Source organism: Gobius niger, assembly GCF_951799975.1.
Source record: "Gobius niger genome assembly, chromosome: 2".
Classification (NCBI taxonomy): domain Eukaryota; kingdom Metazoa; phylum Chordata; class Actinopteri; order Gobiiformes; family Gobiidae; genus Gobius; species Gobius niger.
The window spans coordinates 37,455,978-37,474,631 of record NC_136853.1 but is presented as its reverse complement, the minus strand read 5'-3'; the positions used below and the strand labels follow the sequence as shown (position 1 = coordinate 37,474,631).

The 18,654-nt window shown below is 41.1% G+C and overlaps 1 protein-coding gene across 6 annotated transcripts in view; it reads left to right on the top strand.

The window, feature by feature from the left end:
• The window catches only part of dock4b (dedicator of cytokinesis 4b), a 163,642-nt gene that overhangs the window by 32,952 nt on the left and 112,036 nt on the right, over positions 1-18,654 (top strand). For all 6 annotated transcript variants that reach the window (XM_079552363.1, XM_079552362.1, XM_079552360.1 and 3 more), the window contains exon 2: positions 17,329-17,412. In XM_079552363.1, the coding sequence (XP_079408489.1) occupies positions 17,329-17,412 (84 nt within the window). The remainder of the gene's footprint in view (positions 1-17,328; positions 17,413-18,654) is intronic.

The window sequence follows — 18,654 nt, the reverse complement described above, 5'->3', positions numbered from 1 at the left end:
TTTGCTCGCTGATTTGTCTTTCTTCACTCTCTATCTACCCCCCTTCCTGGCTTCCCTCTCTCCACAATGTCAATCCTGCGTGTTTGCGGGCTCCAGGCTGTGGCCCTGGGCTCTCTCTTCTTAAATCTCTGGACAGACACACTGCACAAATAAAAACCTACAAGGCTTTCAGCTTAAGCCACCGCAGCGCTTGTACCTGCTCTGCTTATGAAATCCAATTGATTTCGCGTCACCACGGGACATTTCTTTTCCTTTGGCTGTGTTCTTCTAAATGCCATTCCTTTAGTGCGTTATATCTGCCCTTTGGAGCTAAGGCCAATCTCTGTGTATTTTGTGAGATTTTGTTTCAACTGCTTTTCATCATCCGCAGTGGGTATATGCTCTTGATACTTTCAAGCCCGATGTAGCCCGCAGCAAAGGGGAAGGGTTTCTCTTGTCGAGTGGTTAATGGCGGTAGTGATGATAGCGGCACTTGCACGTTTTGTTATTTTTTGATAGATGGCACATACGCTCTTGCTTCACAGCTAGATGATCACGGGTTCGATTCCCACCTGGACGGGGCCTTTCTGTGTGGAGTTTGCATGTTCCCCTAACACTAAAAACATACAGTACAATACAACAACAATCCCACATCCGAGATCTGGAGGCGCGTGGGTCAGATCCGAGCTGACCCTTCCCACCCTGGACACGGACTATTCACCCCTCTCCCCTCAGGCAAGAGGCTATGGTCTATCCGGACCCATAAAGCCTGCCACTTGAACAGTTTTTTCCCCTCTGCCATCAGACTCATGAACAAAAAACAAGACCCAATAAGTTTGTTTTAAAGTTTTTGTAGCTTATTTTTATCGATGTTATATGTCTAGTCTGTGAACATGTTCTCAAACAATGGCACTAAAAACTATTCTGATTCTGAAAAAGAGATTCCTAATCTCAGAAAGACTTTCCTGGTTAAGTAGGAAGAAAAAAAAAACCCGAGTTCATTCAAGATGCAAATCCTGAGCCCTTTCCTCGCAAATATGAGCTACTCAAGCAACATTCTTCATCCATGTCATTAAACTTATTTAAGTGCCTAAGCCTGAAGCCTGCATAGTTATGTTTATGCTGCTGCTTTGAGCGACACTGAGGTCCTGACTCCAATCAAAATCTGCTGTAATGGCATGCAAATTCTATCATCTACAGTGGAAGGAACATTTACACCGGTGTGCAGTCATTTTAATGGGGGCAATTATTTATGTAATAATGTGCTCTGAAAACAGTAAATCCTTGAGGATGCACAAAATCTGTGTTTAGAGCCTCACACATTAGTTCTCAAATGCACGCGATTCATCTGATTCATCTCAATGCTCCCAAACTCCAAATAGTCCGGCTCGAGTTGTCAGATTATCAAGATTGATGTAAGCTTTGGACTTGCCAGTGCCACACCAAATAACAACTGCATAATTGTTTAATAAATGCTCTAAAGTCAGCCTATTCTGCTTTGATTTGCTGCTAGTTTTATTTCAAAGCATTAGAAGTATTTCAAATGTGTGGTATGGTTGCCAAATCTGTTTCAGAAAAGGCCCGTCTTAACATTTGCCTGTATGAACTCACTTGTGTAATGATTTCCTGTCAGTTTTAGGTGTGTCCATAAAGTCAGTCAGTCTCTCGTCTCTGGGCGGAAAGAGTGTCTCAGAAACGTTAAAGGCGGAGTAATAGGTTTCAGTCGGCTCTATAAAGCAGGACAGACTGACAGACTCATATTGCTCTCTGCGTCTTTCTGTTTACTATTCTTGTCATTGACACGCCCTCTATCTCTCTATATTGTTCTAGTATCAACAACAGCAACAAGTCACTGGATACTTTACTCATGTGGTTTACCTAACTACTATTTTGAGGTGAAATAAGAGTGAGAATGTAAAGTAAACATTATCCTTACATGCATTTTATCCCGGCCTGCCCTCTGAGTCCGCAGCCTTCACAAAGGGGAGGAGGGATGCGTTGGCACAGACTTAAACTCCCACACATCAAATGATGTCTTTACCGACCCATTGCTCTATGTAACAAGCAGCAGACAGGAAGTCAGATCATTGTTTGTACTTCGCCGAACAGTTATGGCAGCAAAAAGACCAATTTCCGAACAAAAAAGACAAGTCAAAGATGATGATATCAAAGTATTATGGGTAGATTGAAATGTATTCAGGTGAAGTAAATCCTCCTAAAGAGGATTAAGATGAGAATCTGAATTTGAGCTTCACTGTGCTATTGAATGCTGTATCTAATGGGAGATTTTGCACCAGATTAAAATTTAACACGGAGGCATGAAGCTAAACGCTCTTTGACCTATATTTACATTTAATCTGAGTTTCATGATTTATGAATGTTGCAGATCAGCATTTTTACTTGCAAAGCAGGCTGGATAATGGCATAATTTGATTTTCGTAAGTTGAGTAAGCAAGCCTACCTTAAAAGGTGCATTATGGAAAAAACATTGACATTAATGCATATTTGACCTATTGTGACAAAGCAGCTGTACGGATGGTGAGCAGAGCACCTTTCCTTTCCATCACTGTGGCCTCTGTTACGCTCCGGGACCAATTGTTTTGAAGATTGGTTTTCTCTGAGAATGGAACCACATCCATGGTTAAGGTTAAAGTATACTTTATTGATCCCCGTAGGGAAATTTGCATTTGCATTTGACCCCTCCTTCGATGCTGCTGGGGCAACCTGCAAGGAGCAGTTGGCGACCGCAGTGCAGTGCCCGGGGACCCGACTCCAGATGTGGAGCCAGGCTGATGATCGGCATTGGCTACATTCCATCCGCAAAACAAAAAAGATAATTGATCCTGGAGCATCATGGCCCACCAGGATGGAAAGTATAAGACGCCATGCTAACTGAGGTTCTGCTAAAAAGAAATGTAGTGTATATTGTGTTATATTATCAATAACAATGCACCTACATTTAAAGGAACAGACCACCATTTTTCCATACTGTGATATGTTCTTACCTGAGCTTAGACGAGTTGATACGTACCTGTCTGGTCTGTGTGCGTGCCCGTTGAAGAGCTTGGTTGCTTCTAACTTCAACCCGTTTTGGAGCTATAGGAACATACTGGGAGAGGCCAAATGCTAACAAACTCTTTGGTCTTTTTGCGTGACTGAGGGCACACAGTTCTTCCATACTGTGATATGTTCTTACCTGAGCTTAGACGAGTTGATACGTACCTGTCTGTATGTACGTGCCCATGGAAGAGCATGGTCGCTTCCAACTTCACCCCCGTTTGGAGCTATTGGAATACATTGGGAGAGGCCAAATGCTACAACATCTTTTGTCGTTTTGCGTGACTATGGGCACCCACAAAGACCAGACGAGTACGCATCAACTCGTCTAAGCTCAGGTAAGAACATATCTCAGTATGGAAATATGGTTGACTGTTCCTTAAATCATAGATAGACCGATGCGCAACTGCTTTGATATGAATGAGTGGGTCTAAAAACACAGCTTTTTCTAATGAAAGAACTCCAGTGTGAGAAATACGCAACAACAGCTCCAAATCCATACATAAATACAGTGGGGAAAAAAGTATTTGGTCAGTTTCACATAGACATTCTATTGGATTTTGGCCAAATACTTTTTCCCCCCACTGTATGTGGTGTGGAGACGATGGAGAGCGGCAGATTCCTTTCAGATGTACCTCACTCATCTGCATATAACGCAGACGGGTGATAAACTTTATCGCTGCCTTTCTCTAGCTCTGTCCGCAGTGTTTGAGACACACAGGGTCGTGGGCTGGAGGATGCTTTGTAGATATATAAATGCAATTAATTCTCTCAAAGAATAGTCTAAGCTAATTTATTACGTCTTAAGTCCTTAACACACTTATAAAAGCAAATGTACCTGTAATAGGCCACCGTTCTCTTGGACAATTTAATGATGTGCGATGATGGAAAAAAAATTGTTAGCAACATCAAGCCTTTTTTAATGTTTAGTCCTAAGCTTTTCTTATAGGCTTCCTAATTTCTCATTGATTGGGAGTGCAGGACATTTGGGGTTCATTCTTTCAGTTTGATGAGATTACCACAGAGCCAAACATTTGAGAAGCCCTGCCTCGGCATTTTGTAACAGCGCGTTCATCTTCACCACTGATTCATCATCCATTACCTTGTATTTTTTCTTGCGCTGCTGTATGTATTTCCCGTTTTGAACTGCGCTGTTTGTTGATGTAACATTTCGATGAAAAGTTTCACCCTGCTCTGAAAGGTGCTTCTTCCACAGCCTTTTCATTGTGGCTTTTTTGCGACAGGCCTAAGGTGTGCTATCTCCAAATGCACAAAGGCTGCAGAATGAAACCTGGCCATCGGGCAATGGAGGGGACAAATTGAAAGCCGTTCCTCCCGGCTGATCCTGCCTCCCTGGCTTTTGTCTGCTCTGCCTATCATGCGTCACCGCTCTTTGTGCTGTGTGTATGTGTGGGGGAATGCCAAGGTGAATCCAATATAGGCTTTGTGGCATACATCCCAGTATCCAAAGGACAACAGCCATGAAAGTATAGCTTTGGCGAAAATAATAACTTTTTTTGTTTCTTCATTTAAAACACTCAATCACTGTAGAGCAATTGGCAGATAATTTGCCAGATTTCACATGAACATTTAACATTTGAATATTGTTGAGCAGCAGTGGCTCAGTTAGCAGAGCGGATCGTCCAATGAGAAGTCAGCGGTTCAAATCCCGGCTCCCGCTGGTGCAGGCAGTTGTTGTGGACTTGAGTTATAGGCACTTCATCCACTGCCTGCATGAATAGTGTGTGTGTGAGTAGTTATTGCCTGTCCATCCATGGGAGGGAATCATTCTGTGGTTCTCCTCGAGGTTTCTTTTCCTCCCACTGGGTTTTTGAGGTTTTCCTTGCTGGGTAGAAGAGTCTAAGGGGCGGGAGACACCTGGAGCACATTTCCATCTGCCTTGGTCTGGACACTACATTTGTTTGGACATTACATTACATTACATTGTTTTGTTTTATTGTTTTAATGGCTGGTGCAGCCCTGCAAGGCAACTCCTGCTATGATATTAGTCTAGATACAAACTGATTGATTGATACTTTGTGCTGCAATACCAAGCATCACAATACTTTCAATACTTGTTGTGTTTGGAGGCATTTTTAACCTGCACTCCTTTGTTTTCCAGTAACAGCACTTTGTTTCATTTTGTGTTAATTCACTTTTCGAAATCTTAAAGAGACTAGATGAAGTTGGTCATTTTATGCTCACTACTGCCACCTCAGGTCTTACGCGTAACTGCAGCTTCTATATTAAGCTCGTGCATGCCCAAATTAACACCTTTTTTGAGTGACAGTGCAGGATTTTAGAGGCAGTTGTGGTGAACAGGTCTGGGCTCATTCTACACATTAGGACATGGCTGGAACATGCAGGGGAGGAAAATACTTAATTTTAACATTTTTATATTCTGTATAGTCCCTTTAACACTTCAATAACTGTCAAATGGCATCGGGTTTATAAAGTTTAGACACATGACTGTTTCCTTTTTCTACATTTTAAGGTAAACATTTTACAAATCATTATTACTTATTGTATCGGCCCCTGAGTATCGTGATATGTATCGGATCGTGACAACAGTGGATCATTATTTCAATTTAAAGCATTCGGTAAGGTTGTATCGCACATCTCTTGATGACATCTGCATGCAATGTTCTCGAATTGTTTTCTTGTTAAAGCATAAAAATTGAACCGGATGATAAAGGTACCCAAATGTTTTTAGTCGTCAGCTATGTGTAAATGTCCAGTTCAATCTTAACACACACAAAGAGAATATTGTAGGCACTTCCAGAAAATATACTGTATATAATTTCTTCTTTAACTAACATTGTTGCTGTGATAAAGCTTTGAAAATCCATAAATCAATAAATCTATCATTTAACGCAACAGCATAAACAACTATCCACCTTGGACTACCCTTTCTTTGCCTCTGGTCAGCCCTTGTTGAGCCTCTTGCTTTAAAATTCATGATTTAATTTTCCCAGCAGCGAGCTCAACACGAGAGAGGGCTTTTGCAGCCAAGGCACACACTGAATTAATCTGGCTCTCTCGTTGTTCGACCCCCCCCCTTCTCTGCCACACAAGCTTGTTTGGCTTTTTGTAAGAATAAACCTGACTTTTGTAGTTAGGATTTGGTTGACAAAATATCTTTGCAATTCCAGTGTGGTAATTCAGCCGCTGGCACTATTTTGGTTGAGCGAAAAAGAATTTCAACAGATTTTTATTGTGCCACAGAAAAGATAAACGCTTCATGTCTTTGATTGGGACTGCAGCGTGTTTGGCTTGGGCGAACACAGAACGTAATTGGGCGAGTTTTGGGTTGAGTGAGGAATGCCATAGTCACATTGCTGGAATTAAAAGCACTTTTGGTTTGGCACCTGTGCATCAGAGTTTTAACAGTGCGGTGTTTATTGGTCATTTGAGGAATTTATTATGGGGTTTTTGGTAGAAGTCGATATTTGGGGGTTTTACAATTTTTATCAGCCGATCTAGTGATCTCCCTCCATGGTTTGGGCAAAAGTTGGCAGTCCGGCTGAAATAATACAATAAAATTAGCTTCAGCTGAAGTGGCCAAGAATTTGTTTTTACAGGATTATAGACCAGACATTTGGAAAAAATATATATCGGCCGAGTATATTGGCATCGGCCTTAGAAAAACTCAACTCTGTTGTTTTTGGTGCTGTTTTGGTTTATTGTGCAAAAGCAGGAAAATAACTAAATGAAGCCCTTCCATTACTTGTTGGAAGTGGTTTCTTTATCTTATTTCAAATGTGATGGTAATAGTAGGGCTGGGCGATATGGCCAAAAAATAAAATCTAGACTTTTGATCACTTTAAAAAGTCTCCTGATCTTTCATATGAAGAAAATGGCTCAGAGTCCTGCTCATTAATATTTTATAATGTAGCCTACAATCAGGCCCTTTATTAAAAAAAATAAATACAATAAAATAAATATAAAAAAAAAAAAAAAACTCTTCCTCACCCTCCGCGGGCGGTCTCTTTTTCCTCCTGCTCGGGTCCTCTACCAGAGGCCTGGGAGCTTGAGGGTTCTGCGCAGTATCTTTGCTGTTCCTAGAACTGCACTTTTCTGGACCGAGATGTCTGATGTATTTCCTGGGATCTGCTGGAGCCACTCCTCCAGTTTGGGGGTCACTGCCCCGAGTGCCCCAACGACCACGGGCACCACTGATGCCTTCACCCTCCAGGTTTTCTCCAGCTCTTCTCTGAGCCCCTGGTATTTCTCTAGTTTCTCATGTTCCTTTTTCCTGATGTTGAAGTCGCTTGGTATTGCTATGTCGATCACAACGGCTTTCCTCTGCTCTTTGTCCACCACCACAATGTCCGGTTGGTTCGCCATTACCATTTTGTCCGTCTGTATCTGGAAGTCCCACAGGATCTTGGCTCGGTCATTCTCGACCACCTTTGGAGGTGTTTCCCACTTTGACCTTGGGGTTTCCAGCCCATATTCTGCACAGATGTTCCTGTACACTATACCAGCCACTTGGTTATGGCGCTCCATGTAAGCTTTCCCTGCCAGCATCTTACACCCTGCAGTTATGTGCTGGATTGTCTCATTGGCCTCTTTGCACAGTCTACACCTGGGGTGTATATATATATATATTTTATATATATATATATATATATATATATATATATATATATATATATATATATATATATATGTATATATATACATATATACATATACATATAATATTTCTATTTTAGATATTCCTTGTCTGCTCTCTAAAGTAAAACCTCTTAATAAGCCATGGGGTTTTCAAAAGTGTTTTATTGTCTTCATGCCTCTGCTGTAATTGACAACCGTCTCCATGGAGACTCAAGGGGCGGAGTTAAATGGTCCGCACAGAGCAGAGTGAGAGAAAGGCACAGGAGCAGACCGGAAGAAAGTGGGAAACTCTGTTTTAGCGGAAGAAAACTCCACCGTGACTCGATTTTGTGATTTAGCCATTTTCCAAATTGTCTGTTTTTAAAAGCACGAATTAATTGAATTCATTAGATTTATCGCCCAGCCCTATCCTAGAGTACAACTTTTTCAAGTTTTTTTGTTACAACCATTACTATGTTGGCAAAACATGTTGTATGTACTCGTTACTTACTACAAACACTAACACAGTGATAGTTTGATAAAATAGTTACTGGGCAAAATATTTACTCAGTTACAAACACATTTGCAAGAAAGGAACACTCGTTTTGCATGTTGCCTATTTTAGCCTCATAAACACCAGCACTTCTGTGGTCGCCAGCTTTAAATTCCAGCTTTAAATTCCATCCACACAAGTCGTCAAACAATGAAATATATCCGTAAAATGAAAACACACTCATGTGAGCATTTGTTCCAGTTTTAGAGAAGACAAGGTGCTTAAACCTACGCGCCAGAACACACTTTTCACTGTCAATCATTCTATCAGACAATCAACGTCACTGTTGCTGCTAATGCTCTCTCTCTCTCTCACTTCATGAAACAATGAACTGCGCTCTGTGGAAATGTGGAAATAGATGAGGGCTGGATATGAGGGACGTCGCCTTTCTTTGAGACAAATAAATCAATAAAATTACCTCCATTACTTAGACAGTATACGGGGTGCCGTTCTCACAGAGGTAATCGTAACTAGCACCGTTATTCCCAACACAATTGCAGTGCTGGCCGTGCATTCAGAGGATGAAATGATACGTGATGGTTGCAGCAGGAAAGGCATCCACCTTAGCATTCTATTAAAACCCTAGTTCACTAAAAAGCTGACACAAAATGATGCAGATCAATCAACTGACTCCGTGCATAGCTTAAAATCATAACAACGCCGCCCAAGAAGTGACTTCCTGTTTCGATCCAGCACGCCAAAATAAATGCACCCGGCTCGTCTCATTGATTAGTTCAGCAGGTACTTGCAACATTACAATATCATTAAATACACACATTGTAAGTGTTTTGTCGGTTAATAGGCAGAATGAAAGTTGAACTAATGAATAAGATGGTGCTTTTATTTTAGTGTGCTGGATCGAAACAGGAGGTCACTTCTTGGGCGCGTTGTTATGATTTGAAGTTATGCACAGAGTCAAATATGTTTTTGCATAAGAAATTAAAAATGTTAAAACATGCATCTTGCCACTTGGATTAAAGGGGCTAGATGCAAGTTAGTCATGTTGTACTCACTACTGCCACCTCAGGTCATATGCGTAGCTGCAGCTTCTATATTAAGCTCGTGCATGACGGCACTTCGGACCCCGATTTAACACCTTTTAAAACTCTGTATAGTCCCTTTAAGCTTTTATTGGTCAATGTTCTTCTAAATTCACACTCTAAAGTCACTATTTTAAGTCTATAAAATGTATCAGAACTTCCCTGTCAGGCCATCCCCCCCTTTTTTTTTTCCTGTATTAACATTGGCTTTAATAATTAAACATTCCTAAAACACGTTGGCACGGATCCGCATGTTGCCGCATCCGGATGAAATATTCATGACCCCTGCATCTGGCAGTAATGGAGGCCATAGCGAGCGCCACCAGTTGCTGCATGGCTAAATTAGCATATTAAGGATATAAATGGCGTATAATTAACGTGGGAGTGGATTATCTGTGGGAATCATTGTCAGATCAATCAGTGAGAAGAAAGGGCACAGCTAATGAGGCTACTAAGCATATTTACATGCTTTCTACAGGGAATTGAGCTTGCTTATTTAAAACAAAATGCCACCGGGGCCAAAATGAAATTGCGCTATGCTTTTATAACTTTAACTTACATTGTACACTAGAAAATCACAACGCATTATCTTGCTTTTAATCACAGACTTTTACCTACCTCATTGCATTAGCATAAGCTGGTATTTGGGATGAAGGCAGACACGGATGCTGTTCTTCCGCGTGGCCCATGGCTGTTTGTACTTCTAAGGAGCTTAAAGATAGTGAAGGTGGGGGGGGGGGGGGGAACCCAGTGTAACGTGGTATGACAGGAGCCGACTCCAAGTGGAAGCCTCCAACGTGCGCATAAGCCTAATCCGCACCACTGTGGGCTTTTCAGGAATCACGTCTTTACTCAGCAAAATGCTCAGCTGCCAGAATGTGATGGGAAGTTTAAAGAGCAATGCTACATGCCAGACATATACATGCAAGTAATTAAATAGAAGTACACGGATATACTTGGATGTGCGCAATCTGGCAAAATCTCTCATAAAGCTCACAATTTGAAGCTTTATGACAATTCCTGTGCCTTTAGGGGGGCTATCTGCTTCTTATCAGAGTTCACACTTAATGGTGGCTAACCTCTTAACCCCCACCTGAACCGAGCACATTTTTTTCCAGTTTGGCAAAAAGACACAAAAAAAGTGATGAAAATGGGACAAAAATGTGAAAAAAGAGCAACAGAAAAGTTACAAAAAAGTGACCAAAATGTGAAAAAAGAGCAACAGAAAAGTGACAAAAATGGGACAGAAATTTGATGAAAATGGGATGAAAAAGTGACAAAAATATGACAAAAATGTGACAAAAATGTGACGAAAATGGGATGAATATGGGACAGAAATATGACGAAAATGTGATCGAAAAGTGATACAAATGAGAAAAAGACAAAAATGTGACAAAAATGTGATGAAAAAGTGACAAAAATGTGATGAAAAATTGTCAAATATGTGACTAAAAAATGATGAAAAAGTGACAAAAATGTGATAGAAATGTGACAAAAATGAGACGAAAAAGTGACAAAAATGTGATGAAAAAGTGATGAAAAAGTGATGAAAAAAAGGACGAAAAAAGACAAAGAGCAACAGAAAAGTTGCAACAAAGTGACAAAAAAGCAATGAAAAGAAGTGTCAAAAAAGTGACTACAGCGCCACAACAAGGCAAGTAAGAAGATCCGTTTAAATTAGTTTTGTAGGTCTTGCGTTACACTGGCCTATAGGCTGTGAGCTGTTAGATTTGGGGAAAGCTGAATTGGAGAAAATGCACTTAAAAGGTTAAAAGGTTACATCCGTTCACTCAGAGCATGACAGACTGACCAATAGGAGGAGCGAGACGGGAAAAAGAAAGTGTGTCTGGTTTTGAACAAAGAAATGAAAGCACTGAATCAGCAATCTCTCTCTTTTTTTTTTTTTTGTATTGTATTTGTTTTGACCCATCCTAAGACCGTTGCCCCAGGGCGGCCTGTAAAGGGAGAAGAGAGCGACCGCACTGCAGCACCGGGGACCAATCAAAACTTTATCCACCTTTGTCCAAACCAAGCCCCAAGCGGCACAAAACTATGCATGCTCAACTAATTGCAAAATACGACAATGCTGTAGAAACTCTTTTCCATCATTTTGAATTTGTCTTGTAAATGAATGTAGATACTGTGTTATATAAGCATTGAGATGATGATTTTGGAATGCATTATGCAGCCAATCCAACCCCTGACCCTGAATATTTCACTGTCACTGAGTAAATTGATATTAACCCTGATTGAAAATGGGTTTGGTCCCATTTCGCAGCCGCTTCCTCTGCGTAATGATTTTTTTTTTTATTATTATTGATGAATTAATCTAATCTCTTTAATAATTCACACTTTGACTTTGAGGCCAAGGTGATGCAGATTGCTGTCTCAACCCTGCTCAACCTCTGTGGCTGAGGCGTGGATTGTGTCTCTAAACATGAGAGGCACAGGTACATGTCTTGTGTATAGCCAGAAGGATATTATCTGTGAAAATGGTATTTGAGAGCTGCTCTTGGTCAACCTAAGGTGCCGGTTCCTGCCAACGTGTGAGCAAAAAGCAGTAACTTTTGCCCCCTAGAGGCCACGAGCACCACTGCAGGTGCCGTAGCATGTTGTGTTTTTTTATCCATTAATTGTCTGTAAGAGTAAATACTACACTGAGAAAAGACAGGGAGAGAGGGATATGGTACATTGGGGGGGCCACAACCCAATTACACATGGAGATATTTTTTTTCCCCCGCTCAAACTTGGCTGTAAATACTGCTAAAGTGGCGCTAGCCCACAGTTAGCTTTGCCCGTTAGCCTCTTAGCTTCTTCTTCGTGGTTCTATTGGTTTAGGTTGGGTTAGCAAATAACGTTTTGCTAAATGTTCATCAACAAACCAAAAGCTGTACCTATACCATGTCATAAACTTCAGAAATGTTAGCCAAAAGTGATTTTTTTAAGAGAACTCTATAGTTCACATTCCCGAACTATATATAGGCTAATAGAGTTCGGGATGTCATATATCGCTGAGCCTCAAGGGATTAGCAGCAATTACAAACTAATGGAGATTTTAAAAGTTAAAATACTGGAGGCAATGTTCACATTAAAACACCACAGTGAGTTAGTTTATCAGTTTATACTGTTTTTAGCTAATGTTAGTCTACGGAAAATGTGTGCTAATAGCTGCAAAGATGGCGGATCTCCATGGCAACTGTGGATTTCCCCAAACTCTTTTGGGGCTGCTGGGTCAGAGCAGGGAATTGTTGCTAGTGAGGCCCGAGACACCAGGGGGAGATGAAAGACCCCCCAATCATCCCATTAACACTTATATTTCCCTCGGAGGGACTATGAAAAGGAGTTATTAAGGTAAACAAGTTACCTAGTTTTGCTTTAAAGAAAAATGGAACAACAAAGTCAACGTCTCTCTCTTCTTCAGACGTCCAAACTGCAGGTATCCAGGCCTGTCTGGATGGACCAATTTAGCTTCGTCAAAGTCATTCAAGTCAACATGTTCTTTTACCTTTTCACTATAGGCAAAATATATTGAGTTATTGTGCAGAAAAGAAAAATTGCATACTGTTATTCTTATACTTGCCCAGTACAAACGCCATGCAGTATGATCAAATTTTTCATCTAAAGAAACATGAGCTTCCACTATATGACGAGCACTACATGTTAAATTTGGACATTTTAGATTTCATGAGGAACAAAATGTAACGGTGCAATTTCAAAACCCAAATTCAGCTTGATGTAATTCTGAAAGTATTACTGTCCAATTTGAATGGCAAACATCATTCATCCTCTGACCCTGTAGTGTCATCACTTCTCCGATTCTCACTCATTCGTCCCATAGTGACGATGTCCGGTGTGATGGAGATGAGAGCTGCCACCGAGACTCTGTGAAGCTGCAGTGACACTCTGTATTAGTGTCGTGTCACTCTGGGGTCCTGAAGATTTTCATTCAGCCCAAATCTGCTCCTTGCTCCTCGGTTTTTTCGACATGTCACTCTCCGTTCTGTCCCCTTTACGTTTGGATGACCTTGTTTTCACTCAGGGCTGCCCATTGCATTGCATGTTTGTCATTGTAAGTTATCAAAAAAAAAAGGTCATGTGCACAGACAGGTGCTAAATTGCGGGCAGTACTTAGAATGAGCAAGTGCTGTTTTGTGAGTTGCAACTGATTTACAATTAGAAAGTTAGTTGGTGCGGCAAACCTGATATGTAAATGAGTTTACTGCGTGGGCAGAGTATGTGAAATCTGTCGCTGCTCTCAAAGGTCTGAGCACTTTTGAGAGAACAACCACATATAAAAGTTATGTTGGATGATGACAGATGCTCACTGTTACTTGTCACTTTATTTTAAAATATAGTAATAATCATCATCATCATCATCATAATAATGGCAAATAGACTCAACTCAAATCTTATCGAGATGTTTGGCTTTAGAGAAAATCCCTACTGCTTGCGATTTGTGTCTGTCTCTTTCAAATATTGAATCCTTGTTCACACCGTGCTGATTGCGCAAACAGGCGCAAGGGGGAAAACACTGTGAAATAAACCGTCCGCGCTCATCCAGAGATAGCCAAGGGATGTGGATGTGCTGGAAAACTCACAGCAGTAACACTAGGTGCGCCGCTGTTGAATGTTGGACCGAAGATTACGAGGTTTTCGAAAGCAGAGTTTGAAACAGCTTAAGGAAGAAACATGCCCGCACATTGGAGACGCCCCGGGGTGAAAGGAGCAGGCGATCAGCTCGTGCTTCCCTATGTCTCATCAATATGCCGTGTACAAAACTTCATAAGGACTTTAAAGCAGAGCTAAGTACCTTATGCCCCTACAGTCCTTAAGAAGGTTTGTGCACTGCATGTTGCGTCTCTTTTTATTCATTAATTGTCCGTGAGAGTAAATACTACGCTGATAGAAGAGACAAAGGGAGAGAGGGATATTGTTCATTGTGCCGCTCAAATTTGGCCGTAAACACTGCCAAGGTGGCGCTAGCTCCGATCCGGAGGCAGGGAAGTTGCAAGCGGGGTTTTTTGAACAGAGACACCGGGGGAGATGAAAGACTCTCCAATCATCCTATTAACACTTGTATTTCCCCCAGAGGGACAACGAAAAGGATTTATTAAGGTAAACAAGTGACTTAATACTGCTTTAATAAGGACATGGGGCAGACTTCTGAAAGCCTTTTAATGGACAACTGCTGTGAACCGCTCTAGTTTAATGGAATACAGACAGAAGCCAAGGCCCCAGTGTCGTATTTAGGCTACTTTCTTTCGCCTATATAACTCTGCACTACATCAAAACAACACAATTATCATCTTTTTGTCAGCAAGAAGGATCCAGGTTGCATGTTGAGATAGAGTTTCCCTACTTTCTTTCTGTTTGGCTAGGATCATTTGGTCTCCCATGGTTACCCTTATAGATACTCAAATCTAGTGTCTAGTCAGATTGTTATATTATTAATGATTTGCTCTGTAGTGATTCTCAGAGTTACATATTTTTGCTCTACAAACTGTCTGCAGCTCAGTCCTGTGATGTGGTTTGGATGAGAAGTGTCTGTGGTAACCCCATTGGACCAGCATCACACAGGATAAGTCTGAGTTTGTGTCAGTGAGGATGAGTCTGCTTTTTAGTTGCTAGAGAGCTGCTTGGTCAATGAAGCTCACATCTATTGTCCCGCCAGGGCTGTTTAGTCTGTCCGAGTAGAGCTACAGTAGTGTATCCAAATTCCAGACGTGTTTGTGTGCATTAGCCCGATTATAGGATTTCCCAATTTGCTCGCCTGGTCTTTTCACTGTACTATAGCGACACATGTGGAGGAAAGCGGTGAGATGAAGAGGATTTTCTGAGAAGAATAAGGCAAAATGAACAAATTCCTCAATCGTCAAAGCGTTTCCAGTGTCATCTATTGGAAGTGCTCCAAAGCATTTGATCATTTTGTTTCCTTCAAAAACAGTTTGTTTTTTTTTTCTACTTTTTTTTCTTTCTTTGCAGCTGGGAAAGTCAACGAGATAATTCATTCAGAGGGCACTTTTTGAGAGTGTTTGCTCTGATTGCTTGTGTTCTTGGCGAGTTTTGTGAAACTGGGCGCCTGTGTGCATGCAGTTTGGTGTTGAAATGAATTGCCAACTTGCGACAAATCCCTTGCAAGGATATTGTATTTTTTCCCGTTTTCGAGGATGACAAGGGGTTGGAGTCGCTTTTACTTAACATGCGAACTGAACACGCAGTTTAGCCGGCAGCCTGCAATGTCAAGCCCCCGTTTGATGGCGTCAGCAGACTTCATTTCAATGTCAACTTGAGAGCGTGGGCGTGTGGATAACTGTGCTGCATAAGTGGCTACATTACTGCATTTGAAAATACACTTTTCTGCCACTCAGGCTCTTTCTTCCTTGAGAGATGCCTCTGTGCATCTTTTTATTGAGAAATTTCTTTGGATATAGATACACATGGTAAGATATGCATTGTAGTACATCTCAGTACAGCTATGAACTGCGTTATTCAAAATGACCTAATAATCTGAAACACCATCATAGTCCAAAGTCCTTCTTCTCTATGCTTTGAAAGATGGTCACTCGCGCATACAGTATGGTTTCAACAATAGTGAAAGGTAAAAACGTGGCCTGACAAAAAAATTCTGAGTGCATGTTTCACCTTAACAATAGGCTATAATTACTGACTTCATAGGTGACTCTAAAGACATTTCAATGGAAAATTGCGAGCTCCATTTGCATAATAACCCCTGTAACTACCTCAACAAAGAACATTTTGTTCCACTACACATCATCACCCTCATGTTCTGACACGATAGAAGCGATTTCCTACAATTTCAATTAGCTGGGCATACGCAATCTCCAGGATCGGACGTGGGAGTTTCTTTTTCTGGAAAATGAAGTAAACGCGTTACAAAACTCTGTATTCTTATTTTTTGCCTCTCATAGGAGATTTAATTTTACGGAGTTTTGAAAATAATATATTTTATAGCAATACGAAGTAACTTGTTTACCTTATACTTTCCGTAGGCCCTCTGGGGGTAATACAAGTGTTAATGGGATGATTAACACTTGTATTACCCTGGCGTCCCTCGCCAGAAAACCACACTTGTAACTTGACTGCCACCGGACCGGAGCCACCAATGCACACTAATGGAATCACGAAGAAGAAGCTAACAGGCAAACGGGCAAAGCTTTACAGCCAAGTTTGAGTGAAAAAAAAATTATGTCCATTGTGTAATTGTATGTACAATATCCCTCTCTCCCTTTGTCTTTTCTGTCAGTGTAGTTTTCACTCTCACGGACAATTAATGAGTAAAAAACGCAAATTAACATGCAACGACACTTGCAGTGGCGCTTATGGCCTCTAGGGTGCACGAGTTACTTAGTACTTCTTTAAAACAAAGTCAGCCTCCATTGTCAAAACACGGATTCAAGCTTGTCGACCGGTATATCGGCTGTTTCGGTTCGGATGGTGTTCTGTACGTCTTCCAGGGTCTGTGGACGATTGTTATAAACCAGGATTTTGAGATAATCTACTGGAAATATTCATAGGGGACTAAATTAGGCGAACTCGCAGGCCAGTTCAGATCCCCCAACCTGCCCTCTCAGGGAGGTTAGTCGCACTGGCTTCTCTCAAAAATCCATTGACATAATTTTGTTTTGGGTGAAGCTGGAGTTAATTGTGAAGAATCCGATAAGCTGAGGGAAACTGCAGAACGCTGTGACAACGAAAGGCACGTTGCACAGAGTGGCTGCTATTAGCTTTTCTCCAACCTTAAATGGCACTGGTGTTTTTTCCACTTCTGCATGTGTCACAGAAGGCTTTCATTATTTGATAAATGACAAAGTGGTTTCAAAAGTAATGATGTAAGATTCAGAGTATTAAAAATTCACAATGAGAAAAGGCACACCCATTGCCAATTCCGTAAGTTGTCTGATGGGCACTTTATTTCCCACAAATTATGCACTCTGAATATACACTGATGAACTGAGGGCTGGACAGCTGATTAAAACTGCTATCTGTTCAAGTTATCTCTTATCCCTAACCCTATCTGTGTACATATTGTTATACCTTTTGTGTCAATTCTAATGTATGCATTTCTTCTTTTTCTTGCAGTGCTGGCCAGTTTCCGAGGGACCGTCCAACATGGCCTCCCGCTGGAAATTGGAGACACCGTTCAAATTCTGGAGAGATGTGAAGGTACTGTGCAAGTGCATCGGTGTACATCTCAGAGTAGCTCCTCAATGCCTGTGCTTTATTCATTTATCTATTTTTAGATTGAGATGGTACTTATTACAGCCGCTAAATGGTCTCTTTTCACCTTTATCACAGCTCTGTGTGGATTTTCCCGTGTGTTTAAAGCAACTTAGCCAGTAGCTACAGCATTTAATTAAGCCACTGGGCATACAGCAGCTTAAGAATCTCCAGAGCCGTTAGCAGCTAGTTAGCGGCTAGTTAGCATCATTGGCCTGTAGGAAACACTGCAGACTCTACGCTGCAGCACTAGCAACATTTAGCTCTGGTTAAATCTAGCGCAAACTCTGATTTAGGGAGTGTATTCTGTAATAAAGTCAGCTCTATGTGGAATATTGTATTTACATTAAAGAATTCTCCAGTTTGTCGCTAACCCAACAAGAAAGCGATGGAAAAAAAATGGAAAAAAAGTGACGACAATGCAGCAACAACGTGAGGAAAAAGCTCTATTTAGATTCATTTTGTAGGTCTTTCAAATGAGGTGTGAAACTGGCCTATAGGCTTTGTAGATGTGGGCAAAGCTGAACTAGAGAAAATGCACTCTGTTAAGGCGGGGGTTAAGAGGTTAATAAAAAAAGTAACATTCCTATGCTGTGCCATAATGACCTTATGTTGTAGTTTGTTATGCCACGTTCCTGCCAAAACTTTCTCAAATATGAAAGGAAATATTCCCATTTGTTTAAACAGTTAGCTCTCGCTCACTTTAAAACGCTCTGGATTTTTTCAATGATGGCTGCAGGGAAGTATTGCATTTGCAGATTTCCTTCCATTAGGTAATGGCAGGTAGAGAGTCTAATTAAGCAAACACAAGCCTGGGAACAGTCACTGAGCTTTGGCGCAAGAGAAGCTCTAATGGCCGCAGTGAAACAAATTGACCTGCAAAGCTCCTCGCGCGCCAATTCAAATGAGCTGCATTGTATCTTTGATGAAAGCGTGCGGAAACTCAGGTTTGCTACCGTTTCCTGCACAGCGGCCACAATGACTTTCCTGCCTTTGCTGCCTCCACACTCCATATGTTTTTCTCCTCTGCTGCCTCCTTTTTTCGACTTTACCTTTGACTTTTTTTCTGTTTATGTGATCCAAACAGTAACAGAGACTAAGAAAACAAAACAAACACTATCTCACAAAGCCAAGTCACCTCATGTTTTTCTTAGGAAAATATTTAAAACCTTAAACTCAGCTCTTTCC